Source organism: Chaetodon auriga, chromosome 21 (genome assembly GCF_051107435.1).
Source record: "Chaetodon auriga isolate fChaAug3 chromosome 21, fChaAug3.hap1, whole genome shotgun sequence".
Classification (NCBI taxonomy): domain Eukaryota; kingdom Metazoa; phylum Chordata; class Actinopteri; order Chaetodontiformes; family Chaetodontidae; genus Chaetodon; species Chaetodon auriga.
In genome coordinates this window covers 21,318,528-21,344,835 of record NC_135094.1, presented here as the reverse complement: position 1 = coordinate 21,344,835, position 26,308 = coordinate 21,318,528, and the positions used below count along the sequence as shown (strand labels likewise).

Sequence of the window (26,308 nt, the reverse complement as noted above, 5' to 3'; positions counted from 1 at the left end):
GGCTGAAGTCACTGAGGTAGTCTGCAAGCTCCTCGGTGGCAAAGCTCCAGGGGTGGATGAGTTCCGCCCTGAGTACCTCAAGTCACTGGATGTTGCAGGGCTGTCCTGGTTGACACGCCTCTGCAACATCGCGTGGCAGTCGGGGACGGTGCCTTTGGACTGGCAGACTGGGGTGGTGGTCCCTCTGTTTAAAAAGGGGGACCGGAGGGTGTGTTCCAACTATCGGGGGATCACACTCCTCAGCCTCCCTAGGAAAGTCTATTCCAGGGTACTGGAGAGGAGAATCCGGCCGATAGTCGAACCTCGGATTCAGGAGGAACAATGCGGTTTTCGTCCCGGCCGTGGAACACTGGACCAGCTCTATACCCTCCACAGGGTGCTTGAGGGTTCATGGGAGTTTGCCCAACCAGTCCACATGTGTTTTGTGGACTTGGAGAAGGCATTCGACCGTGTCCCTCACGTCATTCTGTGGGAGGTGCTCCGGGAGTATGGGGTTGGAGGCCCTCTGCTGAGGGCTGTGCAGTCCCTGTACAACCGGAGCAGGAGCTTGGTCCACATTGCTGGCAGTAAGTCGGACCTGTTCCCGGTGCATGTTGGACTCCGCCAGGGCTGCCCTTTGTCACCGGTTCTGTTCATTATTTTTATGGACAGAATTTCTAGGCGCAGCCAGGGATCGGAGGGGGTTCGGTTCAGGAGCCGGCAGATTTCGTCTCTGCTTTTTGCGGATGATGTTGTCTTGTTGGCTCCATCGAGCCAGGACCTTCAGCGTGCACTGGGACGGTTCGCAGTCGAGCGTGAAGCAGCTGGGATGAGAGTCAGCACCTCCAAGTCCGAGGCCATGGTTCTCGACCGGAAAAAGGTGGCTTGCTCCCTCCGGGTTGGGGGAGAGATCCTGCCTCAAGTGGAGGAGTTTAAGTATCTTGGGATCTTGTTCACGAGTGAGGGAAGAATGGAGCGTGAGATTGACAGGTGGATCGGTGCAGCGGCAGCAGTAATGCGGTCGCTGTATCGTTCCGTCGTGGTGAAGAAGGAGCTGAGCCAAAAGGCGAAGCTCTCGATTTACCGGTCAATCTACGTTCCTACCCTCACCTATGGTCATGAACTTTGGGTCATGACCGAAAGAACGAGGTCCCGGATACAAGCGGCTGAAATGAGTTTCCTCCGCAGGGTGGCGGGGCACTCCCTTAGAGATAGGGTGAGGAGCTCTGTCACCCGGGAGGAGCTCAGAGTAGAGTCGCTGCTCCTCCACATCGAGAGGAGTCATCTGAGGTGGCTCGGGCATCTGTACCGGATGCCCCCTGGACGCCTCCCTAGGGAGGTGTTCCAGGCATGCCCCACCGGGAGGAGGCCCCGGGGAAGACCCAAAACAAGAACAATACAAGCCTCAAATCGGGGCTTCATCTGGCACACCACTTTTGCTCAACAGACGCCCTGATGCCTTGAATCATTTGTCCCATCATTACCCCTAAGACATTTAAAAACCATTAAGATAACCTCAAAATCGATCCTGAAACACACAGGAAGTCAATGCAGTGATTCTAAAACCGGTGTTACATGAGCCTGCCTTCTGGTCCTCATAAGCACATGTGCAGCTGAGTTCTGTAGAAGTTATTAAGTTAACTCTGGTCCAGCATACTATTACAAAAATAGGTTTATGCAGACTTCATACCATAACATTTCCTAACTTAAAATTAGAAACATCAGACAAACTTTGCCTCTTCTTAGGTAGGAGGAGTGAAAATTAGTCATCCTCAATATTTGTTTTGTTAACGTTACAGAGTGAAGAATGCACGTCTATTTGCAGATTTGGAAATGCAATGTTGGCTGGCAGTCCAGGCAGGAGCAGGGCAAGTGATGATGCTAGTGGGGTCTGGAAGCTCTGGTCATGTCTATCCAATGGGAGCATTCTGGGAGTGGCCTTGGAAGGCAATGCACAGTGCACTCCAGTTGTTGAAGGTTTTCTGCCTTTGAGCAAAAGGGAATACCTCAGCCCTCAACCCCTGACTGTTTTCTCGGGTCACATAGCACTGATTTTAAAAATATTTGCACTTTTCTACTGCATAGACAGACCAGCTTTATGACAATACCATCTTTCAAGTGAGGTATGAAAATTGTCACTTGCCACGCTCCAAAATAGCACACTACAAGTGAATTACAGACAGTTCCGAAAAAGCCCATGATTATAATCATGAAAATAGTCACTATATAATCACCATATTCACAGTAGATTTGATATTTGGTTCATATGACATAAATGTTTTAATATGGTAAATCCTGCATGTGTAGCTCTGTGCTGTCCTTATGTCTCTCCAGTTCTAGTGCACATACTGTTTTCATCAGGTGGAGGGAAACATGAAACAGCTCCACATTCACTGTTGGCAGCCTGCTGATAACATCGCTGCATTCTTTAGAAACTTGTTGACTGTCACCAAGCAACACTAAAACTAAAGACCTAGATCACCCACATGGCTGCAGCTGGCAGGGAAACTAGGAACCAGGAAAGCTGCTTTAATGTAGGGGATTAAACGAAAGAACGATTTTGAAGCCAGAGAGTGGTAAGGGGACATTGTAATGTCATTTTGACAGTGTTTATAATGTTATTCTGTTATTATGACTCTGATATTGGTCATGCTAGATGCCACTACAGGGGCCCATAAGTAATGTGAGTGTATCTGGCAGTTAAAGGCCTGTTCAGTGTCTCATGGTTTTGTGAATTGCAGGACTTTGCAGTTCGCTGAGTCAACAGCATGAGTTGAAGTGTTTGAAGCCTCTGATCCAGGTTGTGCAATGTGCCCCTCTGTGTGGGAAAGCTCCTCCTTCCTCCATCACTTTACTGCCACCTCCTTTCATGGTCATATGAATGAATGCAGAGTGTGATGTCAGGGGCGGGAGGCAGGTCCAGGACAGGCTGTGCCTCCTTTTAGATTGTATACAGTACATGTGGTTCTCAGGCTGTATTCACATCCTATAGGAAAATGCAAGTTACCTCTGCTTTCAGGTAAAAACACAAAACTAAGTTTTTAGATGGTAAATACTGCCATAATCTATCTTTGTACAAAGACTAGAAGCAGCTGAAAAATTAAGCTCGCTGAGTCAAAAGTCAAACAGGAATGTTATACAACTCCAAAGTTGTACAGACACACGTTTCAACCTGCCTGAAAACAGGAAACGAGACAAGGGGAAGTTTATAGGGAAAATTAGTTAAGAAGTAAAAATCTCAGAGCTTAACTTCTATGATTATGTAGAGTTCCTTCTTTTTATGCTTTGGTGTGGTTTGGTTTAGTTAATTACAGAATAGATTCTATTCTATTCTATTTAACATTGTACTTGATGTTAGAGCTAATTTTAAGTAGTTAAACTCACAACAGTGTATAATTATTTTATTTATTTATTTATTTATTTATTTATTTATTTGTGGATTTCATATAACTTCCTCCAACTCATTAAAGAAAAATCTGAAATTGTCTAATTTGGGTCATTAAACTCAGATTTTAAAGATCAGTTTTATAATCTGGTACCTTGTTTCTAGCAAGTGTCCAACATGTAGGCATTAAAGTCTCTCTTTTTATCATTCTCTGACTTGGAGAAAGTTTACTTGGTTTACTCATTTTTAAAGCACTCTACAGTTTTGGTATAGCATACAATTGTGAACTTTTGAACCAATACTGTATGTACTCACAGTCAAGCCCAAATTTGTTTTGCTCTGATTTGCATCATATTTATGGATCAGCAATATAAGGCAATTGTATGTTTTGTATGCAAACTGTAAAGTCACCAGTAGGTTGTAGTATAATATTTCTGAAATGTAGTTTAGAAGTATAAAGTAAACATTGAAATACTTAAAGTATGGGGAGGTCATGCTGCATCCAAGCAAGCCAAAGAGACTGGTTCTACCTTTCATACTGTACTGTATGTACCATCAAATGTTACATCACAATGACATTGTTCAATGTCCCACATTAAGACAAAATAGTGAATTGTTTGTTTTGACAACTGGCATTTTTACTCATTGCTATCATTGTGCAGTTCCATTACTCTTCTGTTCTCTTTACATTACTTGCTTAAGTATTTGTAAATACAAGTGCACAAAGTCAGAAATTCAGTGGTCATGTTTAGCAGACGATGTTCATGAGTTGTGATCACAATACAAACAGTGAGGCTGGGAAAAGGGCCTGAGAAGACAAAAACAGCATTCAAACAGGATGTGGATCAAGGGTTGATCTCACGAAAAGCCAGTCACTCTTAAGTTTCAGTCACAGAATAAACCAAATCTTTTCTAATTTTTCAAAGCATGATGTTTACTTGAGTAAACAGAAATATATCAGAGGTGACTCTGCATTTCTATTTTAGTCTGTCCTGTCTCTGTGTCACAGCATTCTGACACACAACTTTGAAACAATCCATCCTTAGAAAACTTTGAAATAAACTGAAGGCAGCCTTAATCCCCGCACCCTTTCTCAATGAATTAACCCTGATCTCTTGTCTTCATTAAAGGTGTTACTGAATGCTTTTCTCCCACTGTGACTGGTCAGCTATTGTATGTATTGTTCAGCTGTAGCCAATGAGTCAACATCACAAGTCATGTTGCTGACTGAATTATATCTTCTTTCAACTGGGTTCACTTTTTCCCAAACTGTCAGCACAACAGAAGTCAACACGGACAGAACTGTAGCTCACTTTTCATCACTCTCACACAAATTATCTGAACACATATTTGAAAATTCATGAACTGTTTTCTCACTCAACCACTCTATTTTGCATGTTAACAAATTTTCAAAACCTAACATAGCACAAACTTAATGTGAATTCACATTCCTTGATGACCTCTATGAAAGACCTGTGTCAAGTGAGGAAAGGGGGCAAGCAAGGAAGAATCCAGAATGTTTTTTAATTGCATGGAATGGTTTGGCATTTCTTTCAATCACACAGTAATTTATGAGTGCACTGCAAGGTAGGAAGCCTGTCATTATCATTGATGGGTTTTTTGTTGTTGCTTTTATGAGTGTATGTATGTATGTATGTTTTGTCCATAACAATACATAATGTGTTGGAGGTGTGGCCGAGTTACTTAAATTATCATATACATGACATCAATTTGAACGTGGTCTCAAAGCTCAGGAGAGTGTTTCTCTAGTATCCTAAAATGATAATATTGGATTGGCTTTTTGATCCAGAATTTTAAAAGTTTGTCTTAACAAGGACTGTAGCGGTTTAATGTGATTGTTTCCCCTGCCTGAGTGAAAAGTGTGAGTGTGTCAGCAAAAGCTTTTGGTTAGTCATGGGAAAGACATCTTCCATTTTGTCATCTTCAAATAGCGAATAATTGCAGTAATAGTCAAATAGCAATCCTGTAGAAAATCGACAGGAAGTCATCACGTGGCCTACAATTGTTTTTTCCCTGTCATTCAGTCAAATTTCCAACATGTGTGCATGTGCACATTTACGGCTGCAGGCAATTCTGCTTTTTACTTTTTGAAATATCTAATATTAAACATCTCTAAAACTACTTTGATTAAAACATATCAGGCGGATCCACTCACGCCTCTGCCGAGGGGTTGTATTGCTTCACATAGAGAGAAGTGAACCAAAGTGCTCTATCAGTCAAGTTTTACTGTTCAAGTATTCCATGTATGGAATTCACTGCCAGTAATATGTACCTATCTGCATCGATTTTCTGTCAGCAAAGACAGCTTCCTGAAAAGATGTATTGAGCCTGCAAGCACTTAGGTTTTTAGTACTCACTTTGATTGTACCAGTTGTGGAGACAGAAAATCTTACTGTGGACAAAGAAAAGCTGAGTGGAGCTGAAATTCTGAAATTTCAAACCAGCATGGCTGACTGTGATAGGCTGAAACTCCTATCAATCTAGGAGGTGCTTCATTACTGTCCTAATGGAAGGTAACATGTTCCTAATGGAAGATAATAATATGTTCAGTAAGGATGGTGTTTATCCTGACATTGTATTTTGAAGGACAAGTTTTGTCTCACAAAAATACTTTCTGAATAGAAGTCAATACACTGAACAATTTCCAGTCAGCATCTAGTAGGAACTGCAGCATAAGCCACTTAAGGGATCTTACCTGTTTCTTTTAACCTATTTACTACAAATCCCTTTATATTATACTTTGCATCACGTTACTATTTTGCAGTGCTTAGTTTTAGGAATTAAAATGCACTGTTCCTACTAATCCTGGCATTTCCATCTGATATGGAAATTGATAAGTATCTTCTCAATAGGATATTACCTCATATGTAAATGCAGTGTAGATCTTTCAAATCTAAATAAAAAAGGTCTAAAATAGCACAGCATGCTGTCAACAATAGTCAACAAAAAATGATTTTGTAGTTTAGGTTTAAAAGTGGTCTTTAAAGTAGAAGTGGTAAACACACTGGTATACTCATTTAATCTTTGTTTTGACATCAACACTCAGCTGTCGTGGCTGCAACTCTCCAATACTGCCATAAGTGAGCTCCAGTTTTGTTTGGGGCATAAGACCAATATGTTCATTTGAACAGTTAGCTACATCCTGTAGTATGGAACTTTGATGGCCATCAGCAATTGTGATTTCTCTGTGAAACTGAAGTTCAGTGCAATCAGCCTATGCTGTCCTGCTAATCATTCCCCCTCATCAAGTCCAAAATGCTTTTAACTCAACAATGAGCCCGAGTGACAACCCATTTCCTTTTCACCCTCTACAAATCAGACTTCAGACACAACACTGACAGCTGTCATCTCCAGAAGTTCTCAGATGATACAGCCATTGCTGGATGTGTATCACAGGGAAACGAACTCAAATATGGGGAGGTCATCACCAACTTTGTCCAATGATGTGAACCGAACCACCTGCACATAAATGTCAGCAGGACAAAGGAAATGGTGACAGGGTTTGGGCATTGAGATTGTGAATCAGTACAGATATCTGGGTGTTCACCTCAACCACAAACTGGACTGGACTAACACAGATGTTCTGTGCAAGAAGGGCCAAAGTCAACTCCATCTGCTGAGAAGACTGAAGCTCTTTGGAGTATGCAGGACACTGTTAAGAACATTTTGTGACACTGGTGGAATCTGCAATTTTCTATGTAGTGGTCTGCTGGGGCTGTGGTGGCTCTGAGAGGGACAGAAAAAGACTGAACAAACTGGTCCAAAGAGCTGGCTCCCTCCTGGACTGCCCCCTGGAAACCATCAAGGAGGTGGAATTGAGGAAGATGTTAGCCAAGCTGACATCAACCGTGGACAACCTCTCTCACCCCCCATGCATGCACTCACGCATGAGACAGTGGGGGTTTAAGCAGCTCCTTCAGCAACAGATTAATGCATCCACTGTGTAAGAAGGAACACTACCACAGGTCCTCCATCCCAGTGACTGTCAGACTGTTCAACTCCAACATCATTTAACATTTAACTGTCAACATCATTTAACATAGGACTGTCTTGATGTTGTTTCACATTACAACATTACAAACCTGCTGTTTGTATTACTGCGTTATTTATGTTTATCATCTTCTAATATCCGTTACATCCATGCAAATAACTGTGTTATACTGTATTATACATTTTCTACTGCACAATCGTGGAGATCTGCAGTCTCCCCTCCTTTTTGCCCTTTGTACTCCTGTGTTTCCCCCTCCTTTCATCTCCTGTCTATCTCTCCCCTGTCTGTGTCTGTGTTGCTGCAGGGCATGGTCGACAGGTGGGGCCCAGCCTCCTTCCTCCTGAGCAAGGGCGGGGCTTGCAGACAGGCAAGCCAGGCAGTTGCTTGGAGCCCCCGGCCACAAGGGGGGCCCCAGCCACTTATTTACAACAAAAATTATTGATTGGCCTGGGCTTTTGGGGACCTCTGTTGGTCCCTGGACCTCACTTTGAGAACCACTAATCTATTTTTTCAGTATTCATCTCACATGTCCCAGAAATTGTGCATTTATGTGTGCAAAACCAAATTTTTGCGGCGTGCACGGGTGGGGTGGGGGCCCCAGGGATTTCTTGCTTGGAGCCCCGAGTGACCCTAACAACACCACTGTTCCTGAGCACAGCTGCGATCAATCCAGCAATCAAGACTCACCTGCCTACACAGCATATAAGCATCACGATTTCAACCAGTATTCATCGTATTTTACTGCTTTGCTGCGTGGTAATGACCAGACTTAAAGAAAGCACTAAGTTCTTTGTCAGTATTTTGTCTGGTCTGCTGCCTGCCATCCTGAACTGTTTTTCCCTGTCTGTGCTCACGTGCCTAATCCTCACCTGTTGTCCTCCATGACCTGCCTGTCTGCTCTCACAAAGAACTTGGACCTGTCTCAACTCAAGCTCATGTAGCGTCCATAGTGCTAACCAAAAGCAGTAATAAGACACTAACATCTAACTAGGTCCAATGAATGGTTTTCTTGAATATTGAATAATTCATGGAGTGAATTAATATATGGTTGAATGGTGACAATTTATTGCCTCACAAATTATACAAAACAATACACAAGGCTTTATTTTTGAAAGAATGGAAAATACAATAATAAGAAAATAAGAAAATCAAAAGAACACTCCGGAACGCTGCAGCGCATGTTCTGACAAAAACAAGGAAGAGAGATCATCTTTCTGTGATATTAGCCACTCTGCACTGGCTCCCTGTAAAATTTAGAATAGAATTTAAAATCCTCCTCCTTACTTACAAAGCCATAAATGATCAGGCACCATCTTATCTTAAAGAGCTAATAGTACTTTATTACCCCACTAGAACACTGTGTTCCCAGAATGCAGGCTTACTTATGGTTCCAAAAGTCTCCAAAAGCAGAACGGGAGCCAGAGCATTTAGCTATCAAGCTCCTCTCCTGTGGAACCATCTTCCAGTCTTTGTCCGGGAGGCAGACACTGTCTCTACATTTCAGAGTAGGCTTAAAACTTTCCTTTTTGATAAAGTTTATAGTTAGGGCTGGCTCAGGCTTGTCCCGGACCAGCCCTTAGTTATGCTGCTATAGCATTAGCTGAGGTTTCTGGGGGCTTCTGTTAAAAGCCACTGTCGCCAAATGCTTGCTCATGAGGGAATTGTTGGGTCTCTGTAGATAAAAGAGCTTGGTCTGTCCCAGCTCTAGACCTCCAGTGGGATATTCTTCAATTCACTTGTTCCTTTAATCTACATGTATTCTCTATGATTAAAGAGCTCAAGAGTTCAGTTCAAAGTTGTTTCTTGTTGTTTATGTTCCAAGTGTTTAATAGTGTCGCTGTTATTACTACCCATGTAGGATAATTAGTGTGTCTGCTTCTTCATCTGCTCACATACGTCTGCTATTTTGGGAGTGCCGGTGCGGTAACAGGAAGAGGTCACGAAGCCCCCTCAACATTATAGGCACACAGTCTATATGTGCCCCCTCGTAGGAACAACTAAATTTGACTCTGCCTAGTCTGGACTAATTCTTTGCATTATATTCATTAAATTGTTGAAACTTTCTTCCGCCTCTGCCTCACCTGTCTGTGCCTGGTGTTTTGGGTCCTGTAAATTCAGCTACAATACAACAGCAATAGTACAAAATACTGTATTTTATTATCCATATCTCACCATGTGCAATTCAAATATTCAAGTCAATATTATTTTTCTACTCTTTGTATATAATGTACATATACAGTATACAGCTGATATTTATTTTGTATCCTTTTTTATTGTCTGTTTTGTTCTTTTTCTACATCTCCTTTTCATTCTTGCTATTATTGCTGTCTGTAACATCTTTATTTCCCCAGTGTAGGATTAATGAAGTTGTATCTTGTCTCTTCTTCATGCATACTCACACACTGATGGCACAACATGGAGAGCATTTTGGGGTTCATCTTGCTGAGGGACACTTTGACATGTAGACTGCAGAGACCAGGAATAGACTTTCTGATTAGTGGGTGGCCACTCTAGTCCTGAGTCACAAACATTTACATCTTTAGAAAGATCAAATTCCTGGTCATGATCCACATTGACATGCATTCATATTTGATTGAACTAACTCATTTTCATGGGCAAATGATAGGCCATGTGTACTGTTGGCCACAGTCTGAAGTGTTAAGATATGCTTTTTGTCTCTCCTAGTGTTTTTCTCATTCCCCTTTTCCTTAGTGTTATTTGTCTGTTTGTGGCCCCTGTCTGTCTGAGACTGGGCGTGTCTTCCACACTCACTGCTGGCCCTGTCTAATTACCTGTACACCTGCAGTGTGTTAGAATCATCATGTCAGCAGCATTTAAGGGAGACTTTCTGGAGACATGGCTGCCAGTTCATCCTGATCTCAACTGGGTGTTTATATATATATATATATATATATATTTATTTTTTTTTTTTAATCTTTTATTTATTTTGTTTTATTGTGTTCGTTTTACTGTACAGCACTTTGGAAACCTTTGTGTTTATTTAAAATTGTGCTTTATAAATAAAATGGATTGGATTGGATTGGATATACTAGAAGAACCGTTGGAAATTCCTTCCATCAAAGATTTTATGCAAGAGTTATTCTTGTGGATTATGTGTGTTGAGCCTTGGACTCTATGCTAACTATGTTCTCTGTTTGAGTGTTCTCCAGCCTCATTCAGTGTGCCACTGCCGCAAATTCCACTCAGTTTGAGTCTGTTTTGATTTTCCTTTTCCACTCTGTGTGAGATTTTTGTTAGTTTTGTTCATTGTCAATAAATTTATTCTTTGCAATTGCCCTGGTATCATTCTGCTTTATTGAGTCCTGAAAGAATAAGAAGAAGAAGAAGCAGAAGAATTATATTTAAAGGCTAAGCCTTAACATGAAGTAGTTTGTTGAAAAGTAAATGGGATGTGAGATGATTGCTGCTTATGTTACACAAAGTATCATCAAGTTCAGAGGGACAGTGTCCTTTTTGCAGATTGTGTGTTACAGTCGCCATCTTGTGGTGTTCAAAGGATGAGGTCCAGAGGGACTACACTGTCTTCATAAGATAAATTTGACCTTACGATGATAATATTGCTGTCATCATATCAATGACAAAAGTCTACATTATAATTGTACAGAATAAAATCTGTAACAAACCTTTTATTCCATTTTACCATTTGGATTTTATGTGTTGAGAAAAGTTCATGAGGAATCAACTGCTATTCGGGCATGTGTTGATGACAAACTGCAAATCACTAATATCTGAGCTGCTAATGAAGTGATTTTATGTCACTAAATCTTATGTTTGAAGTCTTACATCAGAGGAGATGTTGAGAATTTTTCAAAAGCAGCTGTTTGACCCTCTCACACAGAATTTTCTGGAAACGGACAATAACTCACTGAGTGAAGCATGAGGTCCACAAGTAGGCAAAACAAACATTACAGCAGGGTACAAGCTGTTTACATGCTTTAAGAGTAACTGAGATGGGAACTGTAAAATGCATGCATTTACATTAAACTTAAGGAAGCTGCTCATCATGGTGCAAAGACTGAAAAGAGTGAACAAGAGATAATTATGAGACACACTGCATTCCAGACATGTCGGAAAGACAGACATTCTAACTTTCCACTGGGAAAAATCCAGTGAAATTGCCAAGTAGACACTCAGATTTCACTCCAGGATTTTCCAAGATGCAATTAATGTATCCAAATGTTGTCAATATGGTAGCTTGCAATGGAAACACTCTTTAGAATAGCTAACATGTTGAAAACCCTCAAAATATACTTGAGTTTGATTCTCAGCAACACATTACTTCAAAACTTTTATAGCAGTCATCATCTGGTGATCCAATGTTACCATAGTTGTGCAGTGGAACAGTGAAGCACCTTTCACAGATGACACGTCGCATCTACACAGGCTAATTTGGACAGTAATCTCTCCAGTGTCTCTTTGCCTAAGAGTCAGTAAGAGTAATGAGAGTTGTGCAGGCCAGATTCACTCTTGGTTCTCTGATGCAGACGTAGTGCTAAGAAATCTTTCTTGTCTTGGATACAGGCATAAGAGAGACATTACTGGTCATAATAAGAAAGGATTTAAGAAGCTACAATACATTTAAAACCAGGATTAAGAATGGATATCACATCTTCCTTCGATTCACACATCTATCTTAGGACAACTCTTAGAGTTTTTTCAGTGCTTTCAATAGTTTGTCTAGTTATCATTCTGTTAATCATGTCTGCTGGCAACTGAAATAATAAGTGTTTGAAGAACCATTAAGAGTTTTTTGTTGTTTTTGCTTGTTTTTGAGTGATGGTGTGGCACAAAGTGAGCAGAGGCACTCATGTCTCTTTGTGAAGAGTGGATCAAAAACATTTGTGTCTGTTCTATGGCTTCAGGCACAGGCCCCAGGCACCCAGTGATTTCAGAGAGTTAAAGACAAAGAGTGAGCAGCCAATGGGCTTCATGAGAATGTAATGGCATCCTCCCCCTCCCCCCCCCCGTTGAATAATCACTGCTTTGTGCAGGACTGTGGAATCTAGGGTCAAAACGCAAGAGAGTCCAAAAAAGCATGGTAACCACAGCAACCAGAGGGTCCTTAGAAGGGCAGGCATAGAAACACAACAAATTCTGCGGGCCTGACTTGTTGCAAGGAGAAGGTACTGGTATCACCCCACCCCATGCTTCTAGGGGCCAAGAACATGTTAAAAGGTTTTTATGCCAAGAACTTAGATTTGGTGCAGAGTATCGTTTTCATTGGCCCTGTGGACTGCCACAGCACTAATCTATATCTGTGGTGTCAATCATGAACAGTTAGTAACACTGATTTCTCACCAAAATTGATGAGATATATGTATGAATGTGGAGATTTATGATGATGGGTTCAACCACTGGAAAAGGAGACAGCTGATCATTTTTCTTCATGAAAGATCTTTAATCAGTGCTCACATTGCAACCTCTCCCGTGTCACCCATCCTGTTTGAACTCTATTTAGCAAGTTTGTCCTGGTTTTCAGTTAGAGTCAGATCCTACTCGTACGAGAGCAGTGTAGTCCTTGGAAACACTCTCAGCCTTGAAAGCCTGGACTTGATTTGCATGGGAGTTCCAGCTGTCTTCCTCAGACTGCAAATCAGCCTTCTCGTACATGGGACTGGGACCATGGGAGGACAGAGGCAGATATATGATTTGAGCTGACAGGCCACTGACCATCATGAGCTACAGGCCTGAGCTATGTTCCATGCTGGCTGAGATGCAGGCTGGACGCCAGGAGTAATGGGAGAGCAGTTTCACCTGCCATAAAAAGGCTTGCAGTTGCCTAGCACACACACACACACACACACACACACACACACACACACACATATATACATATATATATATATATATATATATGTATACATACAGCCTCAGGTCAACACAACAGGTCAAGTGTGTCTGTAAACTCTTAAAATCTTGCTTCAGTCTCTTAAATTTTGACCCTGAGAAAGAACCCAAATTTCGTACCAGATACAACAGCACAGAGATATAGCTGTACAGAGAGCGATACAGGGCATGATTACAATATTAGCACGGACTAAAAGCAGTATGACAATGCTAACCTATCTCCATCATCATCTCCATCATCATCAAATGAAAAATACACCTTTCGACATCTCCAAAATTAGTAACCACTGCACCCAGTAGTGTGTGTGTGTGTGTGTGTGTGTGTGTGTGTGTGTGTGTGTGTGTGTGTGTGTGTGTGTGTCAAACACCACTAATTAGCTCATCTCAATCAGCTGTGCGTTACCAATTGCTTGCTCAGAGAGTTCGTTTCATAGAGACCTCTCATTCTCCTGCCTGTACCTCACAGACAGTAACTCCTATCACCTGTATGGCATTATTGTAAGACATGGGCATTTGGTTAGCACCCATGTCATTTGGAAGCTCAGGGAGCCAAAAGTATGAGTCTGTTTTCATTTGTCATTATATGTCTATGAATGTTTGAAAGTTTGAATGGAGATTTCATGTAAATGTTTCTTATCTATAATCCACTTTGTTTAAAATGACTCAGGTCATACAGTCGATTCTCTTCATTTCAGTATGAGTGTTCTTGACTGTTTCTTACCAGTCTCCAAGTTGCTGTTGGTTATAAGGAATTAACCACCAGCTTCAATCTTTCCACTCCATAAAATGTAGCATAAAATGACTATAGATGTTCGTGATGTTAACACACTGAAACTGCAGCACTGAAGGTAGAACATTCTTGTGGCTGGACATGTGATATGTTTGTAACAGTAGTATGCAGACAAGCTTCCAAAATTGAAGGACTTGAGGCTTTATTTATAACATACCATTTTCTTTACGGACCCTATGCATAACAGTGGACTGTTTTACAATGAGGGTCACTGCAATAAATACAGTTTGGGAATAAAAGACGAACAATATGAAAATATGTGTCGTGACGGAACAAGGAGGCCTAGCTTTGAAACAGAGTCAGCTTGGGTTTGACCATCTGTACTATATGAACAGTCATCCTGCTCATAAGGAAAAAAATAGTGATCAATTGTAGTACAAATTTTAAGCACTATCTGTATCACAAACTCTGGCTGGGTATATGAATACACCCAGCCAGTACCTGCTTGATTTATGTACCTGTATACAGGTACATAAATCTGCCTATTTTGTAAGAGTGTATATAGGAATTCTTTTCACATTGATCATCAGCACAGCTTCAGTCCAGGAATACAAAGATTGGAATGCAAAAGTTTCACCTGAAGCTACACCAATGATCCACAAAGTTATCACTACTTTAGTGTTCCATCATTAAGACGTCTTTTAAAAAGTGGGTATTAAAAGGAATGCTCTTAAGCTTAAAAAAAAATATTTTCATCACTTTATCTCTGTATCTCAATATTCTGTGCAACTACAACTTCATACAACCTTTGCTGCTCAGATCAAAGAGTCTACGTGAAGAAGGAAAGCATTCAGGGCAACATTTCATTTTATGCTTCAAGAGAAGAAAAAGACTGGTGAGGACAGCAAAAGACTTGCTCTCTTGTCTAGTTGAAATACACTCGTTAATACTGCTCTGGGGGTGGAGGTCTCCATTAATAGTCAATGCCCTGATCATTGTAATGGGAATTGTAGTCATCATGGTAACCTCCATGGTACTCATCCTCGTGGAATTCACCCTGATAGTCACTGTCGCTGATCTCTGAGCCATTGGTGCCGGTACCCTGGCTGCCATTAGTGTGGATGACCGGCTCTGTTGGGGGGGCACAGTATTTGGGGTCGTAGACCTGTCGACCCAGACCGTACACGCTCATACCCCTCTGAGATGCCACTTTGTTGGTGCCCATCTGGAGGGAGATGGTGGAGTTGTCAAGTGGCTGTAGTGCCACCTTCTGGTCATAGATGTCCCTGCGGGTACCAGGGGCTGACATGCCCGCCTGCAGCAGAAATTTCACATCATAAAGACACTTATTCTCATCTTGTATTGAATTCTCAGTTCTGATTTGACAATAATTTTTGGAGTCACAAAAAGAGTCACATTATTGCATAGCTTAAGATGAACCCGCCCACCCATCATGTGACTCTATGGGGTCATGTGAGTCCTGGTGTGAATGGCTGTCAAGCTGCCTGGGTAGAGGTCTCAGGACTGCATTGTTGGTGGCTGATAAGTGGTGTCTTAGACCCTTCCAGTTTGACATGGATTATTTCACTCCTCTTTCAAAACCATCGGTATTCCCTGGCTAAATATGTACATTATTGTCCTCAAAGGGATGTCCCTTGTTCTTGAGATGCAGGTGGACTGCTGAGTGTTGACCTGAGGTTGTGCCATGTACTTGTGAAGCAGTTGCTTTGTTTGCCCAATGTACAAGTCTGTGCATCCCTCGCTGCATTGCACTGCAGAGCAATGTAGTGCATGCAAACTGAAAAACATCACATGACCCCACTGAATGACATGATGGGTGGGACCCTAATGACTCATATGATGCTGGACAGAGCTATGATCCTGCAAGAGGACAAATGCCCGGGGCTCCCCATCAGTCAGTTAGAACTGTAGAAGCCTTTTGGATGAGAGGCGAAACATCTTCTCGAACCATAAGCAAGTCCAGTTGCCTTTGGAAGCACTTAGAAGTACCATGACCTGGATGAACGAGAATATTCACAGACGTATTTCCTGATTTCCCTCTGCTAGAGTCTAGCTCTGATATCATAGCTAGACGCTATATGTCCAGGGGCCACATGCAAAAAACTGTGTAGATTCATGACTAAAGCTCTTTGTACACCAAAACCAAAATTCTGCAGTCATGTTCTTTTCAGCAGATTTATAAAGCCACACATACTTCTGATTAAGTTTTATAAATAAGTCATTGCAGAACAGGGTGCACATCCATGAGCTTCATTTCCACTCCCACAATTATTCACAAATGAATGTAGAAATGGCCTTACACTGATACCATCACTCATTAGACCTGTCAAAGAGAAGAAGGGCACAGAAGAAACGGTAGAATTTAACTGATTGTGTTTCATCAGCAACAGTGTCAGAACAGCTGGCAATATATGCCACCATTACACACAGCTTTGGCTATTTATAGTGCCCATGCCATTAATTCATGACATAAAACCGTAAACCATGATTTCTCAGTCATCATTATTACAGCTGAAGTTGCTAAAGTTGGTGAAACCAGAAAAAGTAAACTGGATTTTGACAGTATACAAATGAAAAATCCTATCTCCTCCCTTCATGGCTCCCTCCAAAGCCACTCCCCCAAAACACATAAAGGCACACTGCCTGACTACTGTTGGAGGACAAGTGGTGAGAGGAGAGGAGTAGTGATTAAACACCAGCTGTTTTAACAAATCCATAGATAAACGACTCTGTTAAATGGCACAATCTCATAAACACAAGCAAAATAGCTGTCATTCAGTCTTTCATTGTTAATTTGCTACGTGGCCTGGCAGTGACTGCTCATTGCTGTGGGTGTGTGCTTTGTGCTACTGGAGCTACTGAAAAAGAGTCTATCAGCTCACAGAGGGTGTTTTTCTTTTTCTTTTTCTTTTCTTCTATTAAACTTGAAGCATGAAATTGAAGTCATCATTATATTGATATATGTGAATAACTTCCAGTGAGAAACGCAGTTGTCACTAGCATGGACATATGAAAATTGTCAACAGCAACAGCAAAAGGCAGAATGGAGCAGAAAGCCTCCTCCCATTTGATGAGATACTTGCACAAAGTTTAGACTTTTTGGCAGGTACTCCATCCCTCTCACATTTAATCTTCTTCTTGTTAATCTTATTCTTTTTCTGAATGACTCCTTGTCATTACATATTACAGTTAATGTTCTACACACTGCCACCTGCTGTACCAGAGTGGAATGTAGTAAACACAGAAAATAGGCAGCTATCCTCTTGTCGATTTTTATTTTTATTTTTTTAAGAATAGGGGAGATTCATGAGAAAATATTTAAATAGGAAGAAAATGGGGGAAAACATGAGGGTTGACCGGAACGAATGCATGAATAGATCACTGTGGGTGGACCCTGTAAATGGTATCCACTGTGAAGCAGTTACAATCCAGCAGATGGCAGTAATGCAACACTTATGGATGACAACCACCACAAAACTCAACAGAAGAAGATGGCAGCAATGGGCATTGGACATCAACATTTCTCGTCTATATGTGTTTCTTGTCAACACATCTGTCCCAATAAAGTAACCTGCTGTGAGAGATGTCCAAAAAACATTAGACACTGAACAGCTACTTTCACATTTGGCCACAGGTGTGTTTTATATGAGTTTTAAGAATTTCAATCCTCCAGCATAAGCTATTGCGAACAAACAAACTTCTCAAAATGAAACATCCAGTTACCCACTTACTAAGCAAGTTGAATGAACAATTGCAATTTCTGTGTGATGTTTTTTTCCTAACATGTCATAAGGCTAAGCAGGCACATCCTATGTCTTCCTATATTCGAGTGAATGTCATCTCCTAGTACTCACCTGACCACCTGACTACAAACATTATGTGCACGGCAAGTCACTGCAGCGACTAATCACATGCATGTATGGGGTCTGAGTACCCTTCATATTGATGGATCTGTTATTCCAACTGGGCTTTCTGAATCATATTTAATGTCACAGTGGTGTCTGAAACAACGCACCTCCACCAACAACATGACAAATTTCAGTCTCATTATCCAGTTTCTCTACATAATCAACCAATTTTCACTGGAACTACTTTCTACTGAGGAAACAGTCCACATAAAAGCTGTAAACATGTTCTGTGGATTATCCTGAGTAACAGGGACACTGTCTATGGATAGAGATGAGGTTGATGAGTTCCTATATGTATTTTTTCAATGCTGTAATCAGCCTTTCAAGATAGATAGATAGATACTTTATTCATCCCCAAGGGAAATTCACAAGTCCCATTAACCTAAATTATACTTGGGTGGAGGCAGAAATCTCAGAGACAGAGGTCTCAAAACTCGGCCCAGGATGAGATGACAGTGTGGATAGGATAAAGGACAGGATAAAGTATGTGGCTTTAACACCAGTACGGCCACTTAACAATGTGACTGTGTCCTGTAGCTACCTCAGGCTTTGGATATGTAGGAAATATTTTAGTCATGTTAGGTATTAAATTGCTGGCTTTGGTCTGGAATTGGGTAAAAATAAAAAGATAAGAGCAGCAATAAAAGAGGACTGGGTTTTGACCTGGCTGGCTCCTTTGTTGGTTCCCATCTGCAGGCTGATGGTAGTCTGGTCGTATGGTTTGTCAGTCTGAGTCTTTGGATCATACAGATGTCTTCTGGTTCCATAAGCAGTCATTCCAGCCTGACTCGCACACTTGTTTGTCCCCATCTGAGGACAAAAAGCCAGCAACAGGTTCTCACCAAATCCAATGACATATCAGTCTAACCTGTTTAAAATAACCCTAAAATGTACATTTCAAATGAAGGTTATTGAAACTTGTGTCAGTTTCAGTGTATCAATTTTGAAGGAACTGTTTCCTGTTTCAAGGGCAGTAATGGCACTGAAGAATTTACTGTACATTTAAAACTACAAACAAGCATCAGCCTGAGGATATCATATGCTGGCTCAGAACCACTTAATCAAAAGTCATAGTTACCTGCAGTCCAATGACACACTGACCAGCCTTGATCTTGTCATCATCAAAATGTCGAGCTTGTTTGTCCGCATATTTCACCCCAATATCAATCTTTGTGTCCATGCCTTTGGTCTTTGCCTAAAGGAGAGCATGACGCTGGTCAAAGGACTGATGTGACATGTGATTTGCTTCCTATAATAAAAGAAAATGTGTTCCTAAGTCGACAATAACCCTCTGTGCTGTGTGTTCACTCACCATGCTGGCCAGTGCAAGCAGTGTAGTCTGTACTTGAGTCATGTTCCCATTTTCAAACAGGTCATTGGCCTCAAAGATGTCATTGGGCTTTAGGCCATACGCCAGGATAGCTTTGATGAAATTCCCAAGGTTTTCCAGCTGCAGAGAGCAACAGAAAAAAGAAAAATTGTAATGGGCGCTGGGACAGGGACTTTATCATAACCAGGAGGAAGCAAGTAAAGCTGTTCGTAAAAAGCAGTGAAAGCTTCATGGATGAGTCCACTGTTCCTCAAAGCCTGAGACTGGTCTTAAAGGAGCTGAATGTCTTTTTCATGATGCTGACATCTAAGTTGCTTTCTTTGCAACTGTGCAGTGCATTGAAAGGCTGCGCAATACAGAGGTCAATCTGGCAGTGATAGGCTTAATCAGCATTGTGTGAACTCGCCTAGCAAGAGTTTGACTTTTACAGCCTTTCATTTTTATGCAAAAGTCCCACACTCCAGGTTTAAGTTACTTTTTGATATCAGCAGAAAATTTGAAAGCCTTGCAGTGTTTCCAGTTCAGAGCAGGCCTTACCTTGTGCCAGTTCAGTTGGGAGAGGTTGATTCTCTTTACTGAACCAGGTTGCAGCTTATTAATCAGTCTAAGAGTGCAAGGAAAACACATGTATGAAAAAAAAAATAATGTGATCTGTCATCTATGGAGAATAAAGTATGCGTGCGCGCACACATACACACACACACACACACACACACACACACACACACAGAACTTACTCGCAGAGGATGACTCCATCCTTCAAGCCTTTCTGGAAGTTCTCTCCAATGGACATTCCTGTTACCTCCTCAATCCAGAAGCGGAGTTCCTCCTCCTTCTGTGGGTCATATTTCTGAGCAATCTGAAAGATATAACATCGTGCTAAGTTTATATTAATAAGTAATTTTGGGGGAAAAAAACTCTAAATATGAATGAGAACTAATATGTTCAAGCTGCAATAGGCCACACTGTGTCAGCAGCTCTATATGATAATGAGAGGCAAGTGAATTTTGAGCCCCAGAAATCTTTCTCATGTGACAGAAGTAAAATAATATATTTTATACTCTGTTCGATTTCCATCAGAAACCCGGCTGGTATTTCCTGACTCTGACCTTCAGTGATATGAGCAGGAGTAAGACTAAGTCTGAACAAATGATGTTTTTTTTTTCATATTTATTTTTTTTCACTAGCCAGTATAGTAATAGATACTCATCCAGTTTACTGATTGATGACAGACACTCCATGAGAGAGGAACCATCTGGTAAAGAGACAGATGACAGAGGGATGATAGGAGATGCTTGCATTCATCCAGGAAATGACACACAGACAAGAGATCCACAGCATTAACAATGGGACCCTGCCAGTCCTGATTAGACTGAATAGGGGCCAATATTCAACCCTACCACGTCACAGCTGCATCCCTTTGCCAACCAGTAAAGTTGCAGCCATCTATCCAGACACATCTAATATATGTAGTAAAGACTTTGAAGGAATTTAATAGAAGTGTATTTTTCAAAATGGAAGTTAATATTGACATGTATGATTCCAGTGAATAATTTCCACTGAGACACATACTGTCTTCACTACAATCTATTTTTACAGAGGAGTACAGAGGACTGATAGAGACCTTCATCACATGTATACTGAACACTCAAAGTATTTTCCAACACTTTCACACAAATGCATAATTTGGGGTTCACCATCTTGCTCAGGAACAAGGAGCAGAGGATCAAATCACCAACCCAATTAGCAGACAACCCACTACTGCCTGAGCCACAACCAAAGTAGACAATAGAAAAATGCCTCAAATATGCATGTTGCTGCACAGATGCAAAAAATTCTAAAAGGTGGATGTTTCACACACATCTTCAACCCAGCAGCAGAGAAAATCTATACAATCACCACAGTTTCAAGTTGGACACAAGATAAGTGTCACCAATTCAGTATCTGACCAAATGTCACTGGATGTAGGGAGGCTGGCCTTTTAGACTTGGACTAAGCAAGTCTTTGTTGCTGTGTAACTCAAACTTAAATGAGTGTCATAGCTAATCCAAGACTGGCATCATTATGTGGACAGTTCTAACAGTTAGGTGAAACCAGCTGCTGGACCTGGATGCTCCAGTCTGTCGGGGACGTGCATGCTCATTTAGGTGGCACTATTGAATTTCACCACTGAGTTTGGATTTGTGTTCTTGTGTGAATATTAACAGCTTGTGACAGTAACCCTAGAATTTAACTTGTAAAATGATAAATTTGCAGTTTGCATTGGTAGGCAATGGACTGCTCTTCTCTGTTACAGCCTACTGTAACTTCAACTCCACTGTTTAATCTTGCTTTGACTAAACTGTCCAGCTGTTACTTTGGCAGTCTCACATCATTACACATTGAGACTAAAACAATTTAATTCTGGTAAACACGACAGACATAAATTCAACAACATCCTTGGCAAAAGAACACATGCTCATCTATTCTGATACAAAAAAATCTGTTGTTGGGTAACAGCAAGATGCAGAGGGTTTACACAGGTTTAACCAGATTATGAAAACCACTTATTTGGAAGAGAAAACAAAGGTGACTGCTAAAGTTATTACAAAAATGGCCATTTCAGATAGAGATGGGTATAAGTAATTGACTGTTTGCAAGTCTGTGCCAATTATTTACCAATTCTATTTTCTGTTCTTATTTTTAATGAATATTTTGTGGGCATGCATGCAAGCAAACACAACATTAACAGACATTGCGCCAAACTGTCCCCAATGAGAGGACAAGAAGACTGCCTGTCAAACACAAGGCTGTGGTTTTAAGTTAAATATAAACCAGCTGGACCTGTCCCATTCTTATCCTAAAATCACACAAATGTGGCTAGTCCATTATTTCAAATTATAATTTCATTGGCCACTTAGAGATTCACTACTTTATTGTCATGTTAACATAAGTGATTGGAGCATTCCCTGACACGTGTTGGGACTTACACAGCAACATCAAACCACCCACTAAACAAAGTGTTTCAAGCACTTTAAATAAATCTGCCTTACTGCATAAATTATTTAACCTGCCAAGTGGTCTGCAGTGCTACGTTTGTGTAAAGAAAGTGAATAGCTTCAGGATGGAACCTGGATGTTCTGGTCATAATGCTTCTTAGTCTTTTGTGAGAGGGTAGGAAATTCAAAATATTGTTAGCTGGATGAGAGGGGTCCTTTAGAACTCAAGGCCCTTTTTCTGTAATCTAGTCTTACAGATTTCCACTAGGGGTGGGAGATCACATCCAGTAATAGTGATGTTGCACACATCACTTTATCTGTCTTCTCTCCTCTTCTCAGACGCAATTAAACTGCAACATTAACAGACTTGTTAGCTCTATTTGCAAACTGTTCATGTTCTACAACAACAGTGCAGAGATGGTTATGTACAAGGCATTCAAACACTGTCACAATAATGGATGTCAGAGCAACTGAAGGGTTTAACCTCGTGTTCCCTAAAATTAAAATGGTCTATGTGAGTAGCAGGCTCTGATTCACTAACAGAACAAGGATGTGGGTCTGCTTTAGTATCAAAACAGCAATAAAAGATATTCGGCTCATAAGGCCAGTTAGGTACAGTATATGGGGTGACATTAACTGTTTTGTAATTACTTATTAACTGAAAGCCCTGCCATAGCCTGCTGCTGTCCTTAGAGTTAAGCTTGTTTTCTGCTTTGAGTTATATTCTGTTTAGCTAACTTTACCTGTACTTGGGGGCAGCAGAAACAAGTTGTGAACACGACACTGACAACAAAAGCAGACTTCCTGTCAACTGACAGAGGCAACACAGATGAAAAAAATACACAAGAGGCTGATCAACTAATGAAACACACGTGATACAGAAAATGGGCAAGAGACCACATAAAGACAGGAAGTAAAAACAAAATTGAGACATGACAGTAGCCTTCAAAATAAAATGGGAAACAGACTAAGTAAAAACTCAGACACAATAACATACTGGGCAAGTGGTGTACAGTAGGTTTTTACAGCCAAAAATGCTGCTATGAGAATTAACCAAAACAGTAAAGTTGCAGGCCAGAAAACCAAAACAATGAGTTGAAACTCTCTATAAAGCTCCATAAAGCTGTGGACCAGTGGATCTACTCCATGCTCCCACCACATGTATGAGATCCTCACCCATCTCTTAGGATGAGCCCAGCCATACTGCAGAGGAAACTCACTTTGGCCACGTGTATCCATAACCTAATTTTTTGGTCACTAACAAAGAACATGAACATAGGTGAGAGTTGTAGCACAGATTGAACGGTAAATCAAAAGCATTGCCTTTGGGCTCAGCTCTCTCTTCACCTTAACATTTGCCCTTATTTGTGAACAAGACCCAGCGATACTTGAAGTCTTTTGCCTGCATCAGTAACACTCCCAACTCAGAGGGAGCAATCTACCGCTTTCTGGTCAAAGGCAGCTTTATTGTCAATTCTTCACATGTACTAGACATACAAAGGAAGCGAAATTACGTTTCCCACTATCCCACAGTGAGACGAGACAAGAAGTGCACAGGCACAAAGAATAAAGACAGACATATCCTAACACTACAGTAAACAATAAATGGAAAAAAATAAACAATAGAGAATAGGAGTTCACAGTGTAATTGTAGATGTAGCAGCAAAAAGTTTTATATATAAGTTAGAGGACTGTAATAGTGCAAAGACAGTCAGTAATAGCAGCAGAAGCTTTCTGTTTGACATAAGTGTGTAAGTGGCATAGTAGTGCAAAGACAGTCATTTATTTGGGTCAGAGGGTTCAGGATGGAGCTGAGGGTAGAGAGGGGAGAGAGTATAGCATCCTAACAGCCTGGTGGATAAAGCTGTTGGTGAGTCTGGTGGTGCGGGAATGGAGGATCCTATACCTCCTCCCAGGAGGCTGAGCAGATTGTGTGCGGGGTGGCTTGCATTGCTCAGAATTGTGATCGCTTTGCAGGTGAGGCAGGTGGTGTATATGTCTTGCAGGGAGGGGAGTGGGGCACCAATGATTCTTCCAGCTGTGTTCACTATGTGCTGCAGGGCTTTCCTGTTGTAGTCAGTGCAGCTCCCGTCCACACAGTCATGCAGCTGGAAAGGATGCTCTCAATGGTGCCTCGGTAGAATGTGCTCATGATGGGTGGTGGAGCACTAGCCCGCTTGAGTTTGCGCAGGAAGTAGAGGCGCCGCTGGGCTTTCTTTACCAGTGATGTGGAGTTGGTGGCCCAGGAGAGGTCCTCACTGATGTGCACCCCCAGGAATTTGGTGCTGCCCACTCTCTCCACAGCAGCACCATCGATGGTCAGTGGCAGGTATTGGATGTGGCCTCTCTGGACGTAGACAACAATCTCCTTGGCCTTGCTGATATTCAGCAGGCCTCCACAAGATGTTACCCTTACAAGACATTAGCAGGTGGTGATCAGTTAACAACTCTGCTCCTCTCTTCACCCAATTGTTCAAGGCATACAGCCACAGATCTGATAATATGACCACACAGTTGTGTTCTCTGTTGTTGTGACCAATCCATGACTAGTGCAGAAGTCCAATAACAAAGCACCACTCAGATCAGGCAGGGTGTTCCATTCAACCACCCCCCTCCAAGTTTATCCATCTTGCCCACATGTGCAAGTTCGACATAACCGCAGAGGCTCTAGGAGATATTCCTCGCAGGATGCCAACAAGACCAGCTACTCAAACAGTCAGAGACTTCCTCTTAGTGATTTACAGTTGCATAGGGGCAATCCTTCTGTTCTCCAGGGAAAACTAAAACAGCTGTCCTCAGCCAGATACTCATGAGTATCTCCCCACCTGTCTAGTGCATCACATCTTGGGCAACGAAAAAAAAAAAAAAAGCCATAGATCATCTTCAGCTAATACAAATTCACCTGCTCGTGTGCTCACAAGGATCAGAGGGAGAGCACACATAACCCTTTTTTAAAATCGTTGCACTGGCTACCTGTTAGTTTTACTACTGATTTTAAGATTGTGTTACTGATCTTGTGTTATCGATCTACAAATCACTACATAGTCTCTCTCTGGACTACCACTCTCTTGGTTATTCCTAGGGTCCTGGAACAGCCTGCCAGAGGACCTGAGGGGGGTGGGCAGAAAGTGTTGATATCTTTAGAAAGAAATTTAGAACATGCCTTTTTAGCCTGGCTTTTGTGTGTTTACTTCGATTTGCACTTTTGTTTCTTTTTTATCATATATACATTATTATTGCATATACATTATTACATTATACTTCACATTTATACTTAATTTTATTAATTTAAATTCGTTTCAACTCATCGATACGTTCAGCAGTTGGAGTTGCAGTTGACGTATGACTTAAATAATAAATAATAAATAAATTTCATAAATAATGATAAAATAATAATTTAAAAAGATTAAGCGATTGACACCTGTCTACATCTGTTTATGTGCAGTATATTAACCACTATCATTTTATACACACACTATATATGTGTGTGTGTGTGTGTGTGTGTGTGTGTGTGTGTGTGTGTATTAGTTTATCGTACTCTATTTTATTTTATAGATTTTTTTAATTTAAATTTTGTATTATTTCATGTCTTAGATTCTCATTTTACTTGTGTGATTTTCTCGTTATATATATTGTTTGAGCATTGCTAGAAGGAGCCTGAGAATTAAGAATTTCATTACCAGTGTCTACTTCACTGTAATTGTTATGACAATAAAGTACTTGAAGCACAGAGAGGTCAAGGAGTTGGTGGATTGCAGTCATGACTGCAAGCTTTTCTCTAAGCAACTTCCAGTGTGGCCATTCAAAACAGATGCAAGCACTCTGATTTAAGGCGTGATTGAAGGACTTTTTAAACAAACAATTGTTGGTTGCTTCAAGCATGATGAACACTGAATCATATCCTCAGTTACACATTACTCTCATGGTCTACATTGCTCTAGATAGATAGCAGACAATTAATAGACAGCTTGGCAAACTTTGACAGCAATGCTATGGAGAAGGTTATAGGATCACCATAACCAATAGGTTTTAGGAACATGAAAAAGGGATACGCTTTTTCATGCTCTTGTCTTGTTTACTAGAATTATATGCATACT

The 26,308-nt window shown here is 41.1% G+C and overlaps 1 protein-coding gene across 1 annotated transcript in view; it reads right to left on the bottom strand.

Annotated features, from left to right (window-relative positions):
- Positions 1-14,159: 14,159 nt before the first annotated feature.
- Positions 14,160-26,308, bottom strand: part of cnn3a (calponin 3, acidic a) — a 31,659-nt gene continuing 19,510 nt past the window's right edge. Inside the window, exons 2-7 of the mRNA XM_076721464.1 lie at positions 19,971-20,092; positions 19,771-19,837; positions 19,216-19,353; positions 18,982-19,098; positions 18,567-18,713; positions 14,160-15,289 (exon numbers count right to left, since the gene is read on the bottom strand). Of these exons, the coding sequence (XP_076577579.1) occupies positions 14,948-15,289; positions 18,567-18,713; positions 18,982-19,098; positions 19,216-19,353; positions 19,771-19,837; positions 19,971-20,092 (933 nt within the window). The 3' untranslated portion in view covers positions 14,160-14,947. The remainder of the gene's footprint in view (positions 15,290-18,566; positions 18,714-18,981; positions 19,099-19,215; positions 19,354-19,770; positions 19,838-19,970; positions 20,093-26,308) is intronic.